At 43.8% G+C, this 19,231-nt stretch overlaps 1 protein-coding gene across 2 annotated transcripts in view; it reads left to right on the top strand.

The window, feature by feature from the left end:
- The window catches only part of Entrep1 (endosomal transmembrane epsin interactor 1), a 60,960-nt gene extending 48,999 nt beyond the window's left edge, over nt 1-11,961 (top strand). Inside the window, exons 7-11 of one of the 2 annotated variants that reach the window (XM_026389256.2) lie at nt 3,736-3,865; nt 4,023-4,101; nt 5,477-5,629; nt 7,829-8,121; nt 11,097-11,961. In XM_026389256.2, coding sequence (XP_026245041.2) covers nt 3,736-3,865; nt 4,023-4,101; nt 5,477-5,629; nt 7,829-8,121; nt 11,097-11,300 — 859 coding nt within the window. In that variant the 3' untranslated portion in view covers nt 11,301-11,961. Of the gene's footprint in view, nt 1-3,735; nt 3,866-4,022; nt 4,102-5,476; nt 5,630-6,498; nt 6,728-7,828; nt 8,122-11,096 lie in introns of those variants that run through there. The other variant, XM_026389258.2, reaches the window with a different exon arrangement.
- The last annotated feature ends 7,270 nt before the right edge of the window (nt 11,962-19,231 follow it).

Genomic DNA, 19,231 nt, shown 5'->3' with positions numbered 1-19,231 from the left:
TATACTTTTCCTTTTAAAATGATTGAACTTATATTTAGATATGTATTCTGTCAAAGGTATTTTTAAATTTGACTGAATTTGCTAGATTCACAGTGTAACTCAACTTTATAGATATTAGCTGTTCAGCCTCAGTTGGTGATTCTTATAAGCAGGTAGGCAAAGATATGCAGGAATGTTTTTGTCCATATTTCCATGGCCAGGTATGTCAACAGTTTTTGCACCAAAGAGGCCATCTATATCCTGTAAGGTAGTAAGCCCTCTCAGAAGAGATTTATTTATTTAACTTCTATAAATACAACTACTTCAGGCTTTGGTATCTTCTTGAGAAAGGGCTTCTCAAGTTACTGTCATAAACAGAAGTCTGATTGCAGTTGAGGCTTCTGTCCAAAGATGGCTATCTACTTTGTGAATTGATTTGTAAGTAGAGGAGAGGGCTGTGTACCCCTACTCTACTACTCCAGGCTGTCCCCCATCCTTAGAAGTTGGCTTGTGCCAGGAATCAAAAAGGCAGCAGTTCTGCCACCATGTGCCAAAGTGACAGGGTGCAGGTTTCCGTGGACAGCTGGAGGTCTTCGCTTGGTCAAAGGTGCCTTGGTTGCAGCATCAACCTGGGGTCAGTTGCCAAGGCCTATTTATAGCATAGAGTAGAGCATGTTTTGTGTCATCTGTTGGAGTGACCTCTTCATTTTCAGGCCCATGATCAGTTTTCCTAGGGACTTCATGATGAACGTGAAAGAGCCCTGACTCTGGGAGTGTCTTTACAGGTGACCCTGGACTAGTCTCTTTCCATTTCTGAGCCTCCGTTTCTTCATTCACCTGTGTTGTCCCACAGCTGCTGGGAGGGCAGTTAAGAGATAATGGACATAAAAAAACTTTCTTAAAACCAAAGTTCAGACTACTTTTCTTAGTCTGTATGTGCTACCATAGCAGAGTAACATATCCTGGAAATTTATAAAGAATAGACATTTATTCTTACAGTTATAGAAGAACTTATCAAGATAAAGGTGCTCAAAGGTTTGATCTCTGGTTCCAAGATGGTACTCTGTTCCTGTGTCCTCCAGAGAGGAGGAACATTGTGTCCTCACATGGCAGAAGAACAAAAGAGAACCTCCTTCCGCGAGCCCCTTTTATTGCAGCATTAATCTATTCATGAAGGCTCTGCCCTCATGACCTGAACCACTCTCCAGAGGCTCTACCTCCAACACTGCTGTGTTGGGGAATAAGTTTCCAACACAGGAATTTGGGGGGGCACATTTAGGCCATACCAGTGGTGTTCTACTGTTATCAGTTGTGAGCTTTAAAATGTTCTCAGTATGTGTCCTACTCTTGAGAAACATTGAGCTCTTAATCTTATCTGGCAGCAGTTTTCTAAAGACCTTCATTCTTAATAAAAATCTGATTAACTTTCCCAGATAGAGCAGGGCTTTAATCTCCACCACCGGGTCCATTTCCTTCTGCAGTGGTGCTTAATCCTGGTCATGCATTGAAATCACCCAGAAGCACTGGACACAAACAGGAACCTGAGCTCACCACAGGCCGTCAGAGTAGAGCAAAAGCAACCTGCCAGTGTATAGCAGACCCCTTTGCCCCCACGAATCCTTGTTTTCCCAAGGCAAGTAAAGTAAAAAGTTGCTTGATAGGAAAGGAACTTCCCTTCTGCATCAACTCTAGAGTATCTCCCATAAATGGGGCTTTTGTAGTCAATGCAGTAATCACTGAGAAAGTCATTCATTTTGTGTTCTACTTACATAGACTGTATCTTCTCTTCCCTTCAAATTTCCTTCTGAAGAGATTTTGCTGTAGTTTAGGGTCTAAAATGGAAGCCTACTTCTCTGACCTCTTGACCCTCAGCAAGGGTTCCTCTCTGAACATGTAGGTACCACTGGGTTGGAAATGTCAAAGAAAGACCTTGAGAGCTAACAAAACAGGTATGCAAAGCTGGGGGCAGTAACTGCCTACGCAGAGGACATGGCAGCCCTCTGCATGTGCCATTTGCTGAGGGGGGAAAGCCAAAGGTTTGTAAAGATTGGAAAGATGGTGCATGGGGTTATGCAAATGAGGACTGAAGACTCGTCCCTCTAGGGGTCTCTAGGTCTCATTGATTAAAAAACCTGCCTAGTTCCTTAGTCAAAAAGAATCTTCAGTTAGATCCAGGAAGTGGCTCAGCATTTATGTGGTTCTTATGCAGCTTCAGCTGGAGAGGGAAGTTGGATGAGACCTGCTCACAAATCCTTTTCTCAGGGAGAACATCTCCTGCAGGATGACTTTGCTGGGACCCTCCCAACCCTCCCAGGCCAGGACCCTTTATGCTTGGCCCTTTGTTCAAACTGGATGAGTCCACCTAGACCCTGCTGTCCCCGCTTTCAGGACAGGCAGGGAATGAGATGCTTGTTTATGGATAGACAAATATAAAGGAGAGAGGAGTGTTCTCCCATTTCTCATTCTGCCAAATCCTAGATTTTCATGTGTTTTATTGTTAGGAAAAAAGAATATCACATTTTTTGACACTCCCCATTCCCTTTTTATTTTGTAAATGGGCACAAGGAATAAATGAAACAATTTTAAATCCAGAGAGCACTTCTCCCCCCAAAACAGTCCCCTGCATGTAACTGGCTCAGAATCTATCTTCTCATTATCTCTTGTTTTTTTTTTTTTTTTACCTTTTTATTTTTCAAGAGCAGACATTGAACTTTGCCTATTATCTTTTTTTTTTCATTCTGTAATACTCTATAATCAGAGTATAGGTTTTCTGTCCTTTTTGTGTATTTTATAGTAATTATTTTAAAATTCATATTCTTCATTACCAGAGGCTTTTTTTTTTTTTTTTTTGGTAGAATTTTCTACAAACACGGGCAGGAAATCTCATGTGTTTTTGTGTTTGTTTTTTATTTTGCTATTGGTGATCCCTTACCAATGGTGCAAGACAAACAAAAACCCCTATTATTTAGGCAGCACTTAAGATGAAAAAGCATATAGTTTTATTTGGGTGGGAGTAAGTCAGTTGGGAAAGAAAGTCTGTAGTTTAATAACTTTTAAATGATTAAGTGTGGGGGTTATAACACTTTTATGGGTAAATATTGGAAATATAAATTTTAATAACTAAAGAATCCTCAGCCCTCCCCACTTAAAGAGCAGAAGTGGGAGATAATGAAGAAGAAGAGAGAGGTAACAGTGAAGGCCTGCAGGACTAGGGAAGGGAAGGGCTTCAAGGGAGAAATTAAACCAAGAGAACAGCAGCCACCATTTTAATAAATCCACAGGGTATGTGGTACATTTGTCTTCTTCAGTCCACCTTCTCTAAATCCACACTGTCTGTTTTGGCTGAATGGGAGAACCTTCAAATATATTCCTTTCCTGAAATCTTGAGTTAGTTATAGCTTTGTGGTCGTTGTTGGTGTTCATAACACAGATGAACTCAAGACCTTTCGCCAGTTTGCCACGCCCTCCTCCCCTCCCTCAGTTTCTGGCAACCACTCCTCCGTTTGCTGTCTCTATGGATCATTGTTTGCTTTTTGACTTAAAAGCATGATGGTGTTGCCTTTGATGTGTGGTCACTTGTTAGGAACTCTGGGAGCTCCATCAGGAGCAATGCAGATTGACCTCCCTCTCCTGGACTCTGATAGGGGCAAGTGGTTTTCCCCATAGTCTAGAGGCAGAGGCCTGTGTCCAGGAGCCACTGCAGTCTGAGGCCCAGTCTGTAGAACATGATTCCTTATGCCAAGATGCTCTTCCTAGGATGGTTGGTCCTGACATCATTCCACTGCCACACATCTACGGAGCTCGAATCAAAGGTGTGGAAGTGTTCTGTCCCCTGGACCCCCCACCTCCATATGAAGCTGTGGTGAGCCAGATGGACCAGGAGCAGGTACTGTTCAGAGTGTCTGCCTTTTGTACATTGACTGTCAGCAGGCCACATGGCTCTCTCAGGGGAGACTGCCCTGCTCATCATTTTAAGGAGTTCACTGGGGATGAGCAGTGAGTTGAATATCAGCAAAATAACCCTGTCTTTTCCTGTGATTCAGGGATCTTCATTCCAAATACCAGAAGGATCAGAAGCTGCTGCGAGCCCTTTGGAACCAGTTTGCACACAAGTGACTCAAGGTAATAGACACATTCCCACTGCCCAAAGTCATGATTCAGTTCATGAAAACATGGTAGAAAAACAACGAGTCTTCTGATTTGTTGGAGGTCAGGTATTCTTGGAGAAAATGGGTCAACCTATATACTTCTTTCCAGGTGCAAAAATATTATCAACTATTAGTATTTGTAAATGGGACATAATTGTGAAAAGAAAAAGAAAAGATATCCTTAGAATCTTTTATGAATAATCAGGTCTATTTCCAGGAACCTGTGAAATAGATTAAAGTTTAATTTGGCCTTCCTATCTTTTCTCCTATTAAAATAAGCTGAAGTCCTTTGAAGGAATAAAGGTTTCATTTATTGCAGGGTGGTTTGTTGTAGGATTGCACTGTGTCATTTATAACCTAGTGCCCTGGTCATGCTGCTTTAACATTTAGTGAATTCTGACTTTTAGTCCTATGGTAAATACTAGAGTCAGTTCACATTTGTCCTTGTAATTTAATGATATCATTTTTATAGCTTTCTCTCTTTGGGGAGGTTTTAAATGACCCAAAGAATTGTCCACTAGGACAAAATTGCAAATGGTAATAAATAATGAATCAACTTTTAGCTATTTTAGATAGAAGTAATTTTTCAACAGTACCATTTGGATTGGGTTTCTGTTTACCTTGTGTGTGTGTACGTGTGAGGCATGTGCTTTAACTACACTCCCAGCCCTCCATCCAACTGAAGTAGAATTATGAATTAATATTCAGTTACCCTAAATGTGTTTGTAATTCTTGCATTAAAAAATATTTTCCAAACTGCAGATCAGGTTCCCAAATGATGTACTTTTATTTCTGAGCAGAGGTCATCCAAATCTTGAGTGGTTTTACTGACTGATTTAGTAGCCACTGGCTCCTTAACTGGACTATGCTGGAGTTCCGCATCTCTGGGTGAACTCTGAATTATGCAGATGTCCCTCTGCCAGGCTTTGGTCTACAGCTTGGGGCAGCCCCTCACTTGTGCAGGTAGTTCCTTCCACGGAAGCAAACTCATTCTGAACATTTAGAAATGATAAAATCTCTTGAATCTCTTTTCAGAGCTATATCAGGATTCTTCAGTGGAGAAGATTCTGAGCAAAAAGAAAAAAAAATCTGACATTTTGGCATGCATTCTTTATTTTGCTCTTGGGCTTAACTTTTTTTTTTTTTTTCTGGTTTTTGGAGTGGTTTGGAGAAGTCAGTTTTCCCATAGAGCTAGGAAATAAAAACTTACTGGGCCAGCAGCCTAAGTAAATGTTATTAACTATACTACTGTCACCCTGGCAGGTTTGGGCTCACAGGTGTTTCCTGCCTAACAATTTCAAGACTATAGATGGTGAAATAATTTGTTTTTTTTCCTTTAAAAAAATCAGGTGGGGACATTTCTAACACACCTGGAGAAGAAAGCACACCCACAGCAATTCCCAGCTCACATCCAGAGCATCCCTCAAGAAACTGGAGAACCCTCCCACCGCTAAGGACAAGATCAAAGAGTGACCCTGTCCTTCACCATTCTGAGGAGAGAGGTGATGTCATCCCCCAATCTCTTTGCAGTCCACTGTGCTTATTTGCCTAAAGATGTCAGGTGAAGCGGGTGATTCTGGCCAGCCCAGGGACCTGCAATTTAAGTGGGATCTCGAAGGAGGCTAAGAAGTTGTGAGGAAATAGGTATTCTGTATGCACACTGGGATTTATTTCTGACACTTTTTTTAAGGATGGAAAAGAATTTGTGTTTGAAGTCATTGGCATCAAAGGTATTTTGTTGCATATGACACTGGTCCTACAGGAAGAAAATTATGGAAACCTAGTTCTGATTTCTAGTTGCTTATAATTCTGTGGGAATAAGTCATAGGGATATATTGTTTTTACCCTCCCCCTTCTATAATTAAACGTTTGTTATCTTTTCTACTGCGTGGGAGTAGATTGAATTATTGAAATCTAACCTTGTTTTAAGAACTTTAGATAAAGTGAAACATACTCCCACACTTAATCTCCCTCTCCATTTAAACTTTTGCTTGAATAGAGATGTTATTTGAATAATGTAAAAAAACTTTTAAATGGATCTTTTTGGTGAATATCTGAACACTTAGACATTCTCCAAATAGCTTACTACTGTAGAAAAAATATTTAAAAGTAAAGAGGTAAAGAAATAAAATCAAAATGTTGTGTGATTTCATTAGCAGGGACTTCTTTTGGGGAACAATTCTAGTAGGTGGTCTTTGCTCTTCTCAAACTCTGTGAAAATTAAACTCTGGACACCTTCTGACACAACTGTCTCTTAGCTCCTGTCTGAGCCCTTGCAGTCTGGGTTCAGTCCCTCTGACAGCACAAGTTGTTCCACTGCTCTGGACTGACCTTGCGGGAGCCACAGGAAACACTCCTCTTGTTTCTGCAGCCGCTTCAGAGCGGGAAGAAGTCCCGTTGCCTGGCCTGAGTGTACCTCTGCAACCCAGCAGACTGGGCAGCCTCGCCCCTGATTCCAAGACCTGCCTCCACTTGGGTCTCCCTTACCCTACCTGGCGAGCTGAGGACTCAAGCTGGCCACCTGCAGGCTTCCATGAGAACTCAGCTGTTTACATGGCTAAGGGAGATTTTTCCGGAAACCCTTCCCATTCTTCAGCCCTGTGAGGATGACATATGATTACCCATTGGATGGCTTCATTGGGGAAGGCACTAGGTCGCTTTCAACCAAACTAGTGTTAGATTCTGACTGTCCTCACACATGAGTGTGTTTCGTGTGTATTTCTGGAAGGCTTTTGCTCTCTGTCACATGCAAATGGCAGCCTGAGAGAATGACCTCTAGCCCCAGTTTAGGGCTCCTCGGGTCTACTTTCTTTAGAGGAAAGGGAATGCTCCTGTTCCTCCACCTCCTCTCCACGCCACTGCTTCTCCACTGCTTCCTGTCTTCCTTGAATACTAAATACGTATCAGGTCTTCCAAGACTCAAGTCGCCAGTTTGATATACACTGAAGGCTGCTGGCTAGGTTTTGGACACATGGAGACCAGACTTTTGTTCCACCTCACATGCTTCATGGTGCAGTAGCATTTGGCTGGTCTTTACATCTTTGCTGATGATGCAGGTAGCCATGCAAATTAGAGCCTCTAATGGATTTCCCAGGCCCCTATTTGACTTTCAGAATGATGTGTAATTTTTTCTGCACCTAATTTTCTGTAATAGCCATATAGATCTACCTCATAGCCATGGTGTGAACATCGGTAATAGAAGTCAGTACAATGCCCTTGAGGATGTTTAGGACAAAGGTACAGTCAAAGTGAACATAGCATTATATTCACTACACAGTCTTGTTTCTTTTCAGTCCCTTCTTTTCTGTCAGTGACTCCTCCATCCTCCCTGCTTGGAATATTCATTCATTGGTCAACCATGGTTTTTCTGCTTAGCTCATCCATCCCATCTATCTGCCATACCCCATGGAACTTGCTCCACTATGGGTTACATTCTGGATTCTATTCTCTGTCATCTGTCTTTACCTTGGGGATTGTGCTTTATGTGACATAGTTGAATGTCTTGGGACATGTCCAGTTGGAAATGCACTTCAGGGAATTGGCTTGTGCCATAGTTGTCCCCACTCCCCTTTTCCTTCTGTAAGATGAAAAGCAAGATGTGCATGGCTATTGGCATTTGTCAGATGCTTTCCGCGCTAAGTTCTGTGGCCTATGTTCAAAGGGGCTTGGCCAACGAGGACATGTTATTTATCTGCCCACAGCCACCCCAGTGCTCAGCTGTGAAGCTGCGACACAGACCGAAAGGAGGCTGGATCTGGCCGCAGTGACTCTAAGAAGAGGCTTGAGACCAAGAGCGTCAAGATGCAGACCACGGTCTTTGATAGACTATAAGTCTTACATAGATACCAAACTGCTGGTGGCCAGGTTCCTGGAGCAATCTTCCTGCAGTATGACCCCAGACATCCATGAACTTGTAGAAAACATTAAATCTGTTTTGAAGTCTGACGAAGAGCACATGGAGGAAGCCATCACAAGTGCCAGTTTCCTGGAACAGGTAGTTTTGTTATTGATATTGGGCATGAATCTGATAACTGGTTCCCATAGCAGCTTGAGTAGCTCTCTGATTTCCCACCCAGGGCAGAGTAGGTTCAGGCCCCTGTCTCTAGGCACCTGGGGATAGGAGATCAGGGGATGGGGAGAGAGGAAGCTGGAGAGGCTTCCTTCTAGATGCAGCGACTTTTCTGTGGTGCTCTTGGTCAAAGGGAAGAGAACCCAGTTTTCTGGGACACAGAAGCAGGCCTAGAAAAAGCAAAGGATGCACACAGTATCCTTCACAACATTCGAGTTCCTGAATTCAAGATTTCCCTTGATGTGAAGTGTTTTCTCAACCCTTCAAAAATGATGACTTAAGGTGAATCTTAATATTGGCAAGATTCTGGGAGTGATTCACATTCTCACAAATTGCTTAGCAAGATAAATGAGCCAATAGGACTTAAAGGAATAAACACTTTTTCCTGTCCACAACTGAAAAGTATCAGGCAGTTTTCTAAGTGGGAGTAATTCAGGGAAATGGTAAAATTGGGTATGCACATAATCCTTCTGGATCTCAGGTTTCTCATCTCTAAAGTGAAGGATTGGGCTAGGTGATATTGAGGGGAATTAAAATGATAAATAAAATGGTGGTCTAAACCCCCAGACCTCTGAATTAGTGGAATTGCCTCCTGGTAAAAACCTCTCCAGCATCTGAAAAACTGTTAACTTTTAGATGTTTACCCTGTTGCTGTGGGTCAGTGCACAGAAGCACTTGGTATGACCTGGCTCAGCGCCTTTGAGCATTAAATACCAAACAAATACTTCTCAAGTTGAATTTGGACGATTTTCAGGGTAATTACCGCTTCCAGGATTCTAGGTAAAAATTTAAGGTAGCTTGAATACACCCACTTCTTGCTCTCTTCTCTGTTCTTCCACTTCTTATTGAAACCGGAAGTCAAAATCTCTCCTACTCCCTCAGGGGCCCAGAGGAGAAGAACGATCTGATTACTTTCAGGAAGAGATACTTGAACTTCAGACCCTGCTGTGGTTTGCTCTCTAAAAGAGTGTTAAGTCAATGATTCTGGGTCAGGTTCCATTTCGTAGCCTATGTAGGGGAGACAGTTACATCCTGGCAACCCTGACCTACATTAGTTGTCATTCTCTGCTCCCTTCATTCAGTCCAGCCCCAATAGCTCAATAAACAGGAGTATTTGGAACTACTTTTCGAAGGCCACCAACCTTTGCTGTTGGGGAAGAGCTGGAGCATCCTTCAGACTTCTTCAAAGTCTTGCTCTCTGAGAGATAGCTCTGAGGAAAAAGAACAGGCATTTACAGTTGTCCAGGTTTTATAATTACAAACGTTTGCCAGGTCCTTGAATCCTAGACTGGTTAAAATTTCAAGTACTGAGATTGTTGTGGCTGACATATGCTGGGGCCTTCCAGAATTGGATCCCCAGAGGTCAGTTATCATGATGCCACACCCCTCCCAGAAGGCAGGCAAGGACAACAGAAGGGACACTGATTCAACCTAGCCTTGCACACTTTCATTTTCTTTACCCTCACTAGAATGAGTGCATTTTAATTCCCCTCAATGTATAAAAAAAAACCACTTCTCCTAAACATATCATTTAACACAGTGAAATTTAATGAATGTTAGAATTTTCTCCTTGATCAAGAAACAAAGGCAGACCTTCAAGACAAATATAATATTATTTCAGAGTGTTAGCAAAATTTAACATCCCGTCTTTGGGAGACTAACCTCCTAATGACCTTACCGGCTCAGAATGGTACAAATGAAACAAAGTCCTCTGGATGGTTATTGTGCAATGGGAGGTGGTGGCTCCTGAGTTCCCCCAAGGTGGTGCTGTTATCAGAGGTCCCATGGACATGTCTGTATAATTCTCCAAAATTACATTAACTGGACAGCCCTCCTCTTCCAGTCCCAGCTGGATTAGGGACTTCCCATATTTTTGCCATCTTTAGATGATATTATTATACGTTCAAACCCATTGCAAAACAGATCTTGCAGAACCATTCTTAAATAGCTTTTCCAGATACATTGGCCTCATCTAAATTTTGTTTATTGAAGGGTCGTGAGATCCACCCGGAGCATTATTGATCCTAGGTGACGTTTTAACTCATGATCTGACCAGACCAGTGGTAACTAAATTTCACCTGTGTCCTTGTTAAAAACACCCATGCTTGAACTGCCCTGTAGACTGTCAGAATTGGTTGCGTGTGGGCATTCATGTCTCTAGCATCTTCCTTGACCCCACCACCTTTCTAATAATGAGAATCTCTGGCTTACACTATAGGGAAGTTGGAGAAAACTGATGAGAAGAATGTGAAATATAAAGCAAGAAATTGCAGTTGACCAATTGAGTGTGGTGGGTCTACTGTTAAAACAGTAGAAAGTTTGGAGAATTTCTTAAGAACTTTAGAAAAGAGCCAGTATATTAAAAGTATCTGTAGAATTCCAAATAGGTTCTACTTTGGGAAGATACCCCCTTTTCTTTCCCTTATTTTTGGAAGCGATTAAAAACCTGGTGGGGGGGAGAAATTTAAAAGAAGGGAGATCTATGAAATAGAATGAAGACCAATAGAGTAGAGGAATGGATTAAGAGGGAAGGAGGAGGGGAGGGCAGGGGGCAGTACTGGGGGAAAAAACCTACCAAATATGCCATGTCTATGTGTAAATAGACCACAATGCATGCAAATATATAAACATAATGCACCAACTGAAATAATAATTGAAGCGAGTAGTAGAGTACGGTAAGTGGATAGAGGAGGGAGGAGGGGAAGGTAAGGGAAGATGCTGGGGAATGAGACTGATCAAATTATGTGCATGTATGAACATGGCTTGAGTCCCACTATTATGTGTAATTGCGATGCAGCATTAAAAAAATTTAAAAATACAAGGATAGTTACAGAACACAGGTCAGTGGGCCTCATCTGGTGAAGCTTAGCCTCTCCCACCCTCTCCTTATTCTCTCAAAGATAATGGCCCCACCGCAGCCCAGCACTTCCAGGGTCCACACGCTGCCCTCTCGGAGACAGCCTGGCCTGCTGCACCTGCGGAGCTGTGGTGACCTGAGCACCTTCGTCCCGGCAGGGAGGCCGAGAGTGGAGAGGAGACCCTCGAGAGCAGAGGCCGAGCGGCCACACAGCCTTATTGGTGTCATCCGGGAGACTGTCCTGTGAACCAAGGAAGATGAAAGACCACTCCAAGGGGAAGGAATCCCCTATTCTCTGTGCCATGTTACTGGCTGAGAGTCGGGGTCCCGCTCTGGGAGTTCCTCAGAGGGAGGTACCCTGGAGAATGTTTGTTCCTGCTCCCTGGCTCCCCTTTTTGCTGCTGGGGGCACTCCAGGGTGAACCAACAGACTTTCCCAGGCCCTCTTGGGTTTGGATGCAGGAGTTTGAGGGGAAGGTGGCGAGCTGTCTCCTTCCTCTGCCGGGTCTCGCAGCATTCCTGAGGGTCACATGTCCCAGCGGGGGCAGAGACTGGGCTAAGGATTCTTTGCCCACCTCACCCTCATGTCTCTCCTGGTTGCCAAGTTCTTTCTCCCTGTTGGAAGGACAGAGCTTCAGGGCTGCTATTTATAACTGCCTGCGGCCTTTCACTGCTCAGTGAGAGGAATTGGCAGGAGACACAGTGATTAACCCCGATGTGACTGCAATCCTCAAGCCTCTTTTTAGGTTACTCTCAAATCACACTCTTTTTAGGAAAAACAGGAAACTGTAAGTGGCACCTTTTAATGAAAGACATTTAGGGAGAGAATTATTGTTGATTCCATTTATTCATGCTTGCAAAACTAGAGCACCTAAGACAGAACGAGAATAAAAACGTTTTGGACCTTCAGGCTTGGCGTGCAGTGTTTGTGTGTGATCAGGTGAACAGGCCTTACCTTACGGAGCTGGAGCTTGGAGCAGTGGTGGTCAGGTTCCACAGGAAGGCCGCCAAACCAGTTTAATCTCCAAAGCACCTGAACATGGCTTGAGGTGAATCCCAAGGGGGATAACAATGTACCCCTATCCTTTGTGGGCTTGGCTGGTGCTGGGCTAAGTGGCTTTGAGGTGCTGCATTCTAGTGGAGTCTTGAACGCTAATGCAGTTACAGGTTGGGAATTAGTGCTAGGCAGGAAGGGGTGCTCGGGGAGGGCTTCTTTGAGGAAATAACACTCTAGCTGGGTCTTGCAGGGTCAGGGAAGAATGTTCCAGAAGAAGGAGAGGCCAAGAGTACTAAAGGTGACCAGAAACCTGAGTCAGAGGAGAGGTGGACAGGAGACTCGCAGACCATGTTCTGGGCTAACCGTAAGAGACCATGGAAGAGTTTGCAGTAGAAGATTAACAGTTCTAATTGTGTTTTCAAAAGATCACTGTGCTGCTGGGGGAAGAGTTTAGGTTGGGTATATGAGGAAGTGTGGAAGGAGGAAGTGGGATTGGAGGCTATATAGTAGATGGAATACTGGTTCTGCTGGCTGCTGCCCGGGCACCAACCACTGTGCTAAGGGCCTAACTTATGTTCTTGTTTTGTGCTCAGCACAGCCTGTGTGGTGGGGCCTATTATTGTCCCCATTTTATAGATGAGGAAAATGAGTTTCTGGGACTTTGTCAAGGTCATGCAGAAGCTGACATTTTACTGTCAAACCACCCAGCTCATGACAGTACACCATGCCTCAGTTCCTGAATCGAGGTAGTTTGCACCTCGTGGTTCTGTGAGAAAGTGGTTAAGACATCCTGCTTGGCTCACTGGCTCCAACAACCCATGGCCGAGTGGGGACTGAGGTGGGGTCAGGAGACAGAGGAAAAAGATGAGAGACTACTGGGAAGTGCTGAGCTGGAGTGAAAAATGGGCTGTGGAGACATCTGGAAATGGGGAAGAGATGGCGCACCATGCACACACAGACTGAGTCCGGCACACCTTCTTGGGGTGAGGTCTGTTTTGGGGAGAGTTAGAGGAGCCTCCCAGAAGGACATTTTCTCTGTCATTACCACCCCTCAGCTCATCCCAAGCTGGCATGTGGTCATTCTATTTCTAATTCCTTGCTGTCGGCACCATGGCTGTTCACTGGGGACGGGCCCACTGCTCTGGGGCAAGCCCCTGCCTTCCCTGAGGGTCTCGGCTGGTGTCACAAGCTGTTGCCTCGCCCTTGCTCTGACGCTCCGCCAACTACCCAAGTGGCTGAGTCTGGCCACTTCCTGCCACAGAGCTGCTGATTTCTCCCAGCCTGGTGAGCCCTGGTGGTTCCCCCACCGTGGCTGATGAGGAGGGCCTGCCCATGCGCATTACCTCACTGTGGCCAGGCCTCTCTCACTTTTTTGACCTCTGCTTTTTTTGCCCCCCTGGGATGGTGTTTTGTTTTTCTAGCTGCATCTCCATCTCTCCAGAAGCCCTTGTAAGTCAACTCCAACCACCACTGCATCCCTCACAGTGTGCCTGGACGGCTTAAGGGTGGACAGGTGGATGCTGCACATGTCAATAGCTTCTGGTTCTGGCCTTGGGGGGGGGGGTAGTCAGAGGTGGTTTCAGTCATCCTGAGGATGGGAAAGTGGCCAGCAACACCTGGAGGAGGAAAGGAGGACATAAAGCCTGAGGGCGTCACTTAGATGGAGTCCAAGAGGAAGTGGTGGCCTGTCTCAGCCTCACAGAATTGACTCTGCAGCCTGAGAAACATTCTGTGTAAATCAGGACGGGAAGCTATTGGCAAAGTCAGAAAAATGACTTTGTCTTGCTTCCCTGACTTTTAGGACTATTAAAGTAGTGTGTGTGTGTGTGTGTGTGTATAAAACATTACAGTATATAATATAACACAATACAACATTTTATAAGTTTACCTTGGGAAGGAACTTAGTCACATGATTCATCTTCCTCATGGTTTGTCTGGATGCTAGATGAATAAATAGTCTCCAACACTTAGGCAGTAGTGATGTGATATACTTGCTCACAGGTCAGCTGGCTGTAGATAGGGAAGGCTGTTTGGGGTGTATAGTACCTTAGGGATCTACAGTCCAGAAGTGGCCAAGAAGCATTTCTCAAATGTGGTGTCAGAACTATACCAGAGGGATGATTGATTAGCATAGAGATGTCTAAATAAGTTTTTACTGGTGAAGTAAAGATATGTATGTAGTTTTTGCCGCTGTTCTAGGAAAGGGTAAAAATCTGTCCCCCCCCCCCATGATGAGGTCATAAGTTAGACCAGGACTTGGGTTGCTTCTTTAGAATGTCCTCACCTACCTCAGTCTTCCCCAGCCTATTGTGTCCATGTGTCTAAGGCCAGAGAGCAGGACCTTTCCAAGTTTCCATACTTTTTTCCTGCAGACTCCTGATGATGATCTGGCTGGCAGAGTTGCCCCAAGGCTGGCTTTCCCTGGATTGTCCCACCTGATGTTGAGTTGTAGGTGGAAGGGCTAGGGCCTCCACTTGCCTGGGCTGCAGTGCTCACATTTACCAAAGCATCACATTGGCTGAAGGCCTCCTTGGCTAGGTTCCGTCACTCTAATTTGCAGATGAGGCAATTGAAGTTCAGCTCTAAGAGGAGAGCAGGAGACCAGCATTTCCAGCTCCTGGACCAGCAGAAGAGCTTGGACTATTTGGGATGAAAGAACAGTTCCTTCCGTTCAATCTCACATGTACCAAAACCTTTTGTAAATTATAGTGAACTGACTTAACGGGTAAATGAGGTAATAGTATTAAGAAAAGACAGGGGGCAAGCAGAAAAAATCAAAGTGATAGAGTGCCAGGGATCCCAACAGCCTGCAGCAGGACCCGGGAGATCCAGGCCAACTGATTCGCGAGGCCTGCCCTGCGGCTACAGAAGGCGTGGCGCCTCAGTGAAGCCATTAATTAGCAAGCAGGGAGGTTAGGGAAGGCCATTAGGTGGAATCCCGCCAGCCAAGCCCACACGGACCCTTGGGCCGAGCACGGGATCTCAGAAGGGGAAGGAAGCGGTACAGTCCCATCCCCCACAGCGGACACTCCACCGAGGCAGTCAGCGGCCACCATCCGGTAAAGCTGAAGGATACACCGCCACTCTCCTTCAGATTGCAACATCAAAACAGGTTTGTGTCATTCAGCTCAACCCCCAGACAGCGGGAATTCGCATAAAATCTCTCCTAGGCTTGCCGGGAGAGGGAGTATCAAGCTGAGCCTCCATAAAGACTAGGGGGAAACTAGAGACACCTGACCTCCAACCCCTTCTCCCAGTAGCAGCCAAAACGAAACCTGGCTAGCCAGTGCTGGGGGAGGGGCAAGCAGAAAAAATCAAAGTGATAGAGTGCCAGGGATCCCAACAGCCAGCAGCAGGACCCGGGAGATCCAGCCAACTGATTCGAGCGGCCAGCCCCGCGGCTACAGAAGACGTGGCGCCTCAGAGAAGCCATTAATTAGCAAGTAGGGAGGTTAGGGACTGCCATTAGGTGGAATCCCGCCAGCCAAGCCCACACGGACCCTTGGGCCGAGTACGGGATTTCAGAAGGGGAAGGAAGCAGTACAGTCCCGTCCCATCCCCCACAGCGGACACTCCATCCAGGCAGTCAGCGGCCACCATCCGGGAAAGCTGAAGGATACACCACCACTCTCCAACAGCTTGCAACATCAAAATAGCCAGCAGCAGGACCCCGGAGATCCAGGCCAACTGATTCGCGCGGCCTGCCCCGCAGCTACAGAAGGCGTGGTGCCTCAGAGAAGCCATTAATTAGCAAGCAGGGAGGTTAGGGACTGCCATTAGGCGGAATCCCGCCAGCCAAGCCCACCGCCCACGCCCGGAACAGGCCCAGCGACCTGCCAGCATGGTAGTCACGACACCCCAATTGGAATAGGGACAGAGCAGAGCCGCCTTCCACTCCTGGAACAGGCCCAGAGAGCCGCCAGCGTGGTAGACACGTCACCCCAGTTGGAGTAGGGGCACAGCCTCCGCCCGCACCTGCAAGGGAGACTTTTCAACTATACAAGAGCAACATAAATAAATAGGGGGTAAATTTCAAAAACACAACAGTTGCACCAAGCAGAAAGAAACGCGAGCAGTATGAAAAGACAAGGAAAGAAAGGACCACAAGCAATGCAGGTCAACTCAACTTTAGAAGAGGTAATAGCTGGAACAGATGGAATATCAGATAAAGAGTTCAGGATATATATGCTTCAGATGATCTGGAGTCTCAAGGAAGACATGAGACAGCAAAATCAGACAATGAAAGATCACATTGACAAACAAATCCAGGAAGTAAAAGATCAATTTCACAGGGAGATAGAGGTAATAAAAAACAAACAAATAGAAATTCTAGAAATGCAGGAAACAATAAACCAACTTAAAAACTCAATTGAGAATACTACCAGCAGAGTAGATCACTTAGAAGAGAGAACATCAGACAATGAAGACAAAGTATTTCAACTGGAAAAGAACATAGACAGCTCAGCAAGTCTGCTAAGAAACCATGAGCAGAACATCCAAGAATTATGGGACAATATCAAAAGACCAAATTTAAGAGTCATTGGGATACAGGAAGGCACAGAGCTCCATTCCAAAGGAATAAACAGTCTATTCAGTGAAATAATACGAGAAAACTTCCCAGAATTGAAGAATGAGACAGAATCCCAAATCCTAGAAGCCTACAGGATGCCGAATGTGCAAAATCATAAGAGATCCACACCTAGACACATTATAATGAAGATGTCCAACATACAGAATAAGGAGAGAATTTTAAAAGCTGCAAGAGAAAGAAAGCAGATTACATTTAGGGGTAAACCAATCAGGATAACAGCTGATCTCTCAACACAGACTCTGAAAGCTAGAAGATCCTGGAATAACATATTTCAAACACTGAAAGACAATGGGCTCCAACCAAGAATCGTGTATCCGGCGAAATTAAGCTTCAGGTTAGAAGATGAAATTAAAACCTTCCACGATAAACAAAAGTTAAAAGAATTCGCAGCTAGAAAACCATCTCTTCAAAAAATCCTTGGCAAAACATTACAGGAAGAGGAAATGGAAAATAACATTGAAAACCAACAATGGGAGTTAGGACAGTAAAGGGGGGAAAGTAGTCAAAGAGGATAACAAATCAGGTTTAGTAACATCAATAAACAAATATGGATAGAAGAACAAACCATATCTCAATAATAACCCTAAATGTTAATGGCTTAAACTCACCAATTAAGAGACACACGCTAGTAGAATGGATCAAAAAACAAGACCCAACAATATGCTGTCTACAGGAGACGCATTTGATAGGAAAAGATATACATAGACTGAAGGTGAAAGGTTGGGAAAAATCATATCACTCATATGGACTGCGGAAACAAGCAGGAGTGTCCATACTCATATCTAATAAAATAGATTTCAAGCCAAAGCTAATCAAAAGGGATATAGAAGGACACTTCATACTGCTCAAGGGAACCATACACCAACAAGACATAACAATCATAAATATATATGCCCCAAATAATGGTGCAGCTGTGTTCATCAAGCAAACTCTTCTCATGTTCAAGAGTCTAATAGACCACCATACAATAATAATGGGAGACTTCAACACACCTCTCTCACCACTGGACAGATCTTCCAAACAAAAGTTAAATAAGGAAACTATAGAACTCAATAACACAATTAACAACCTAGACTTAATTGACATATATAGACTATACCACCCAACATCAAGTAGCTACACTTTTTTCTCAGCAGCACATGGAACCTTCTCAAAAATAGACCACATACTATGTCACAGGGCAACTCTTAGACAATACAAAGGGGTAGAGATAATACCATGCATCTTATCTGATCATAATGGAATGAAACTGAAAATCAATGATAAAAGAAGAAAGGAAAAATCAAGCATCACCTGGAGAATGAACAATAGGTTGCTGAGTGATCAATGGGTTTTAGAAGACATCAAGGAGGAAATTAAAAAATTCCTAGAGTTCCATGAAAACACAGACACAACATATCGGAATCTATGGGACACATTGAAAGCAGTTCTAAGAGGAAAATTCATTGCTTGGAGTTCATTCCTCAAAAAAAGAAAAAACCAACAAATAAATGATCTCATACTTCATCTCAAAATCCTAGAAAAAGAGGAGCAAAACAACAGCAAAAGAAGTAGAAGGCAAGAAATAATCAAAATCAGAGCTGAAATTAATGAAATTGAAACAAAAGAAACAATTGAAAAAATTGACAAAACTAAAAGCTGGTTCTTTGAAAAAATAAATAAAATTGACAGACCCTTAGCCATGCTAACGAAGAGAAGAAGAGAGAGAACCCAGATTACTAGCATACGGGATGAAAAAGGCAATATCACAACAGACACTTCAGAAATACAGAAGATAATCAGAGACTATTTTGAAGCCTTATACTCCAATAAAATAGAAGATAGTGAAGGCATAGATAAATTCCTTAAGTCTTACGATCTGCCCAGATTGAACCAGGAGGATATAGAAAACCTAAACAGACCAATAACAATAGAAGAAATAGAAGAAACCATCAAAAGACTACCAACTAAGAAAAGCCCAGGACCGGATGGGTATACAGCAGAGTTTTACAAAACCTTTAAAGAGGAACTAACACCAATACTTTTCAAGCTATTTCAGGAAATAGAAAAAGAGGGAGAACTTCCAAATTCATTCTATGAGGCCAACATCACCCTGATTCCGAAACCAGACAAAGACACTTCAAAGAAGGAAAACTACAGACCAATATCTCTAATGAACCTTGACGCGAAAATCCTCAATAAAATTCTGGCGAATCGGATTCAAATACATATCAAAAAAATTATACACCATGATCAAGTAGGATTCATCCCTGGGATGCAAGGCTGGTTTAATATATGGAAATCAATAAATGTTATTCACCACATCAATAGACTTAAAAATAAGAACCATATGATCATCTCAATAGATGCAGAAAAAGCATTCGAGAAAGTACAGCATCCCTTTATGTTCAAAACGCTAGAAAAATTAGGGATAACAGGATCATACCTCAACATTGTAAAAGCAATCTATGATAAGCCACAGGCCAGCATCATTCTGAATGGAGAAAAATTGAAGGCATTCCCTCTAAGATCTGGAACAAGACAGGGATGCCCTCTCTCACCACTTCTGTTCAACATCGTCCTCGAAACACTGGCCAGAGCAATTAGACAGA

Source organism: Urocitellus parryii, chromosome 4 (assembly GCF_045843805.1).
Source record: "Urocitellus parryii isolate mUroPar1 chromosome 4, mUroPar1.hap1, whole genome shotgun sequence".
NCBI classification, from domain to species: Eukaryota; Metazoa; Chordata; class Mammalia; order Rodentia; family Sciuridae; genus Urocitellus; species Urocitellus parryii.
Note: the sequence above shows the minus strand (reverse complement) of the source record. Positions and strands in the feature narration are given on the sequence as shown.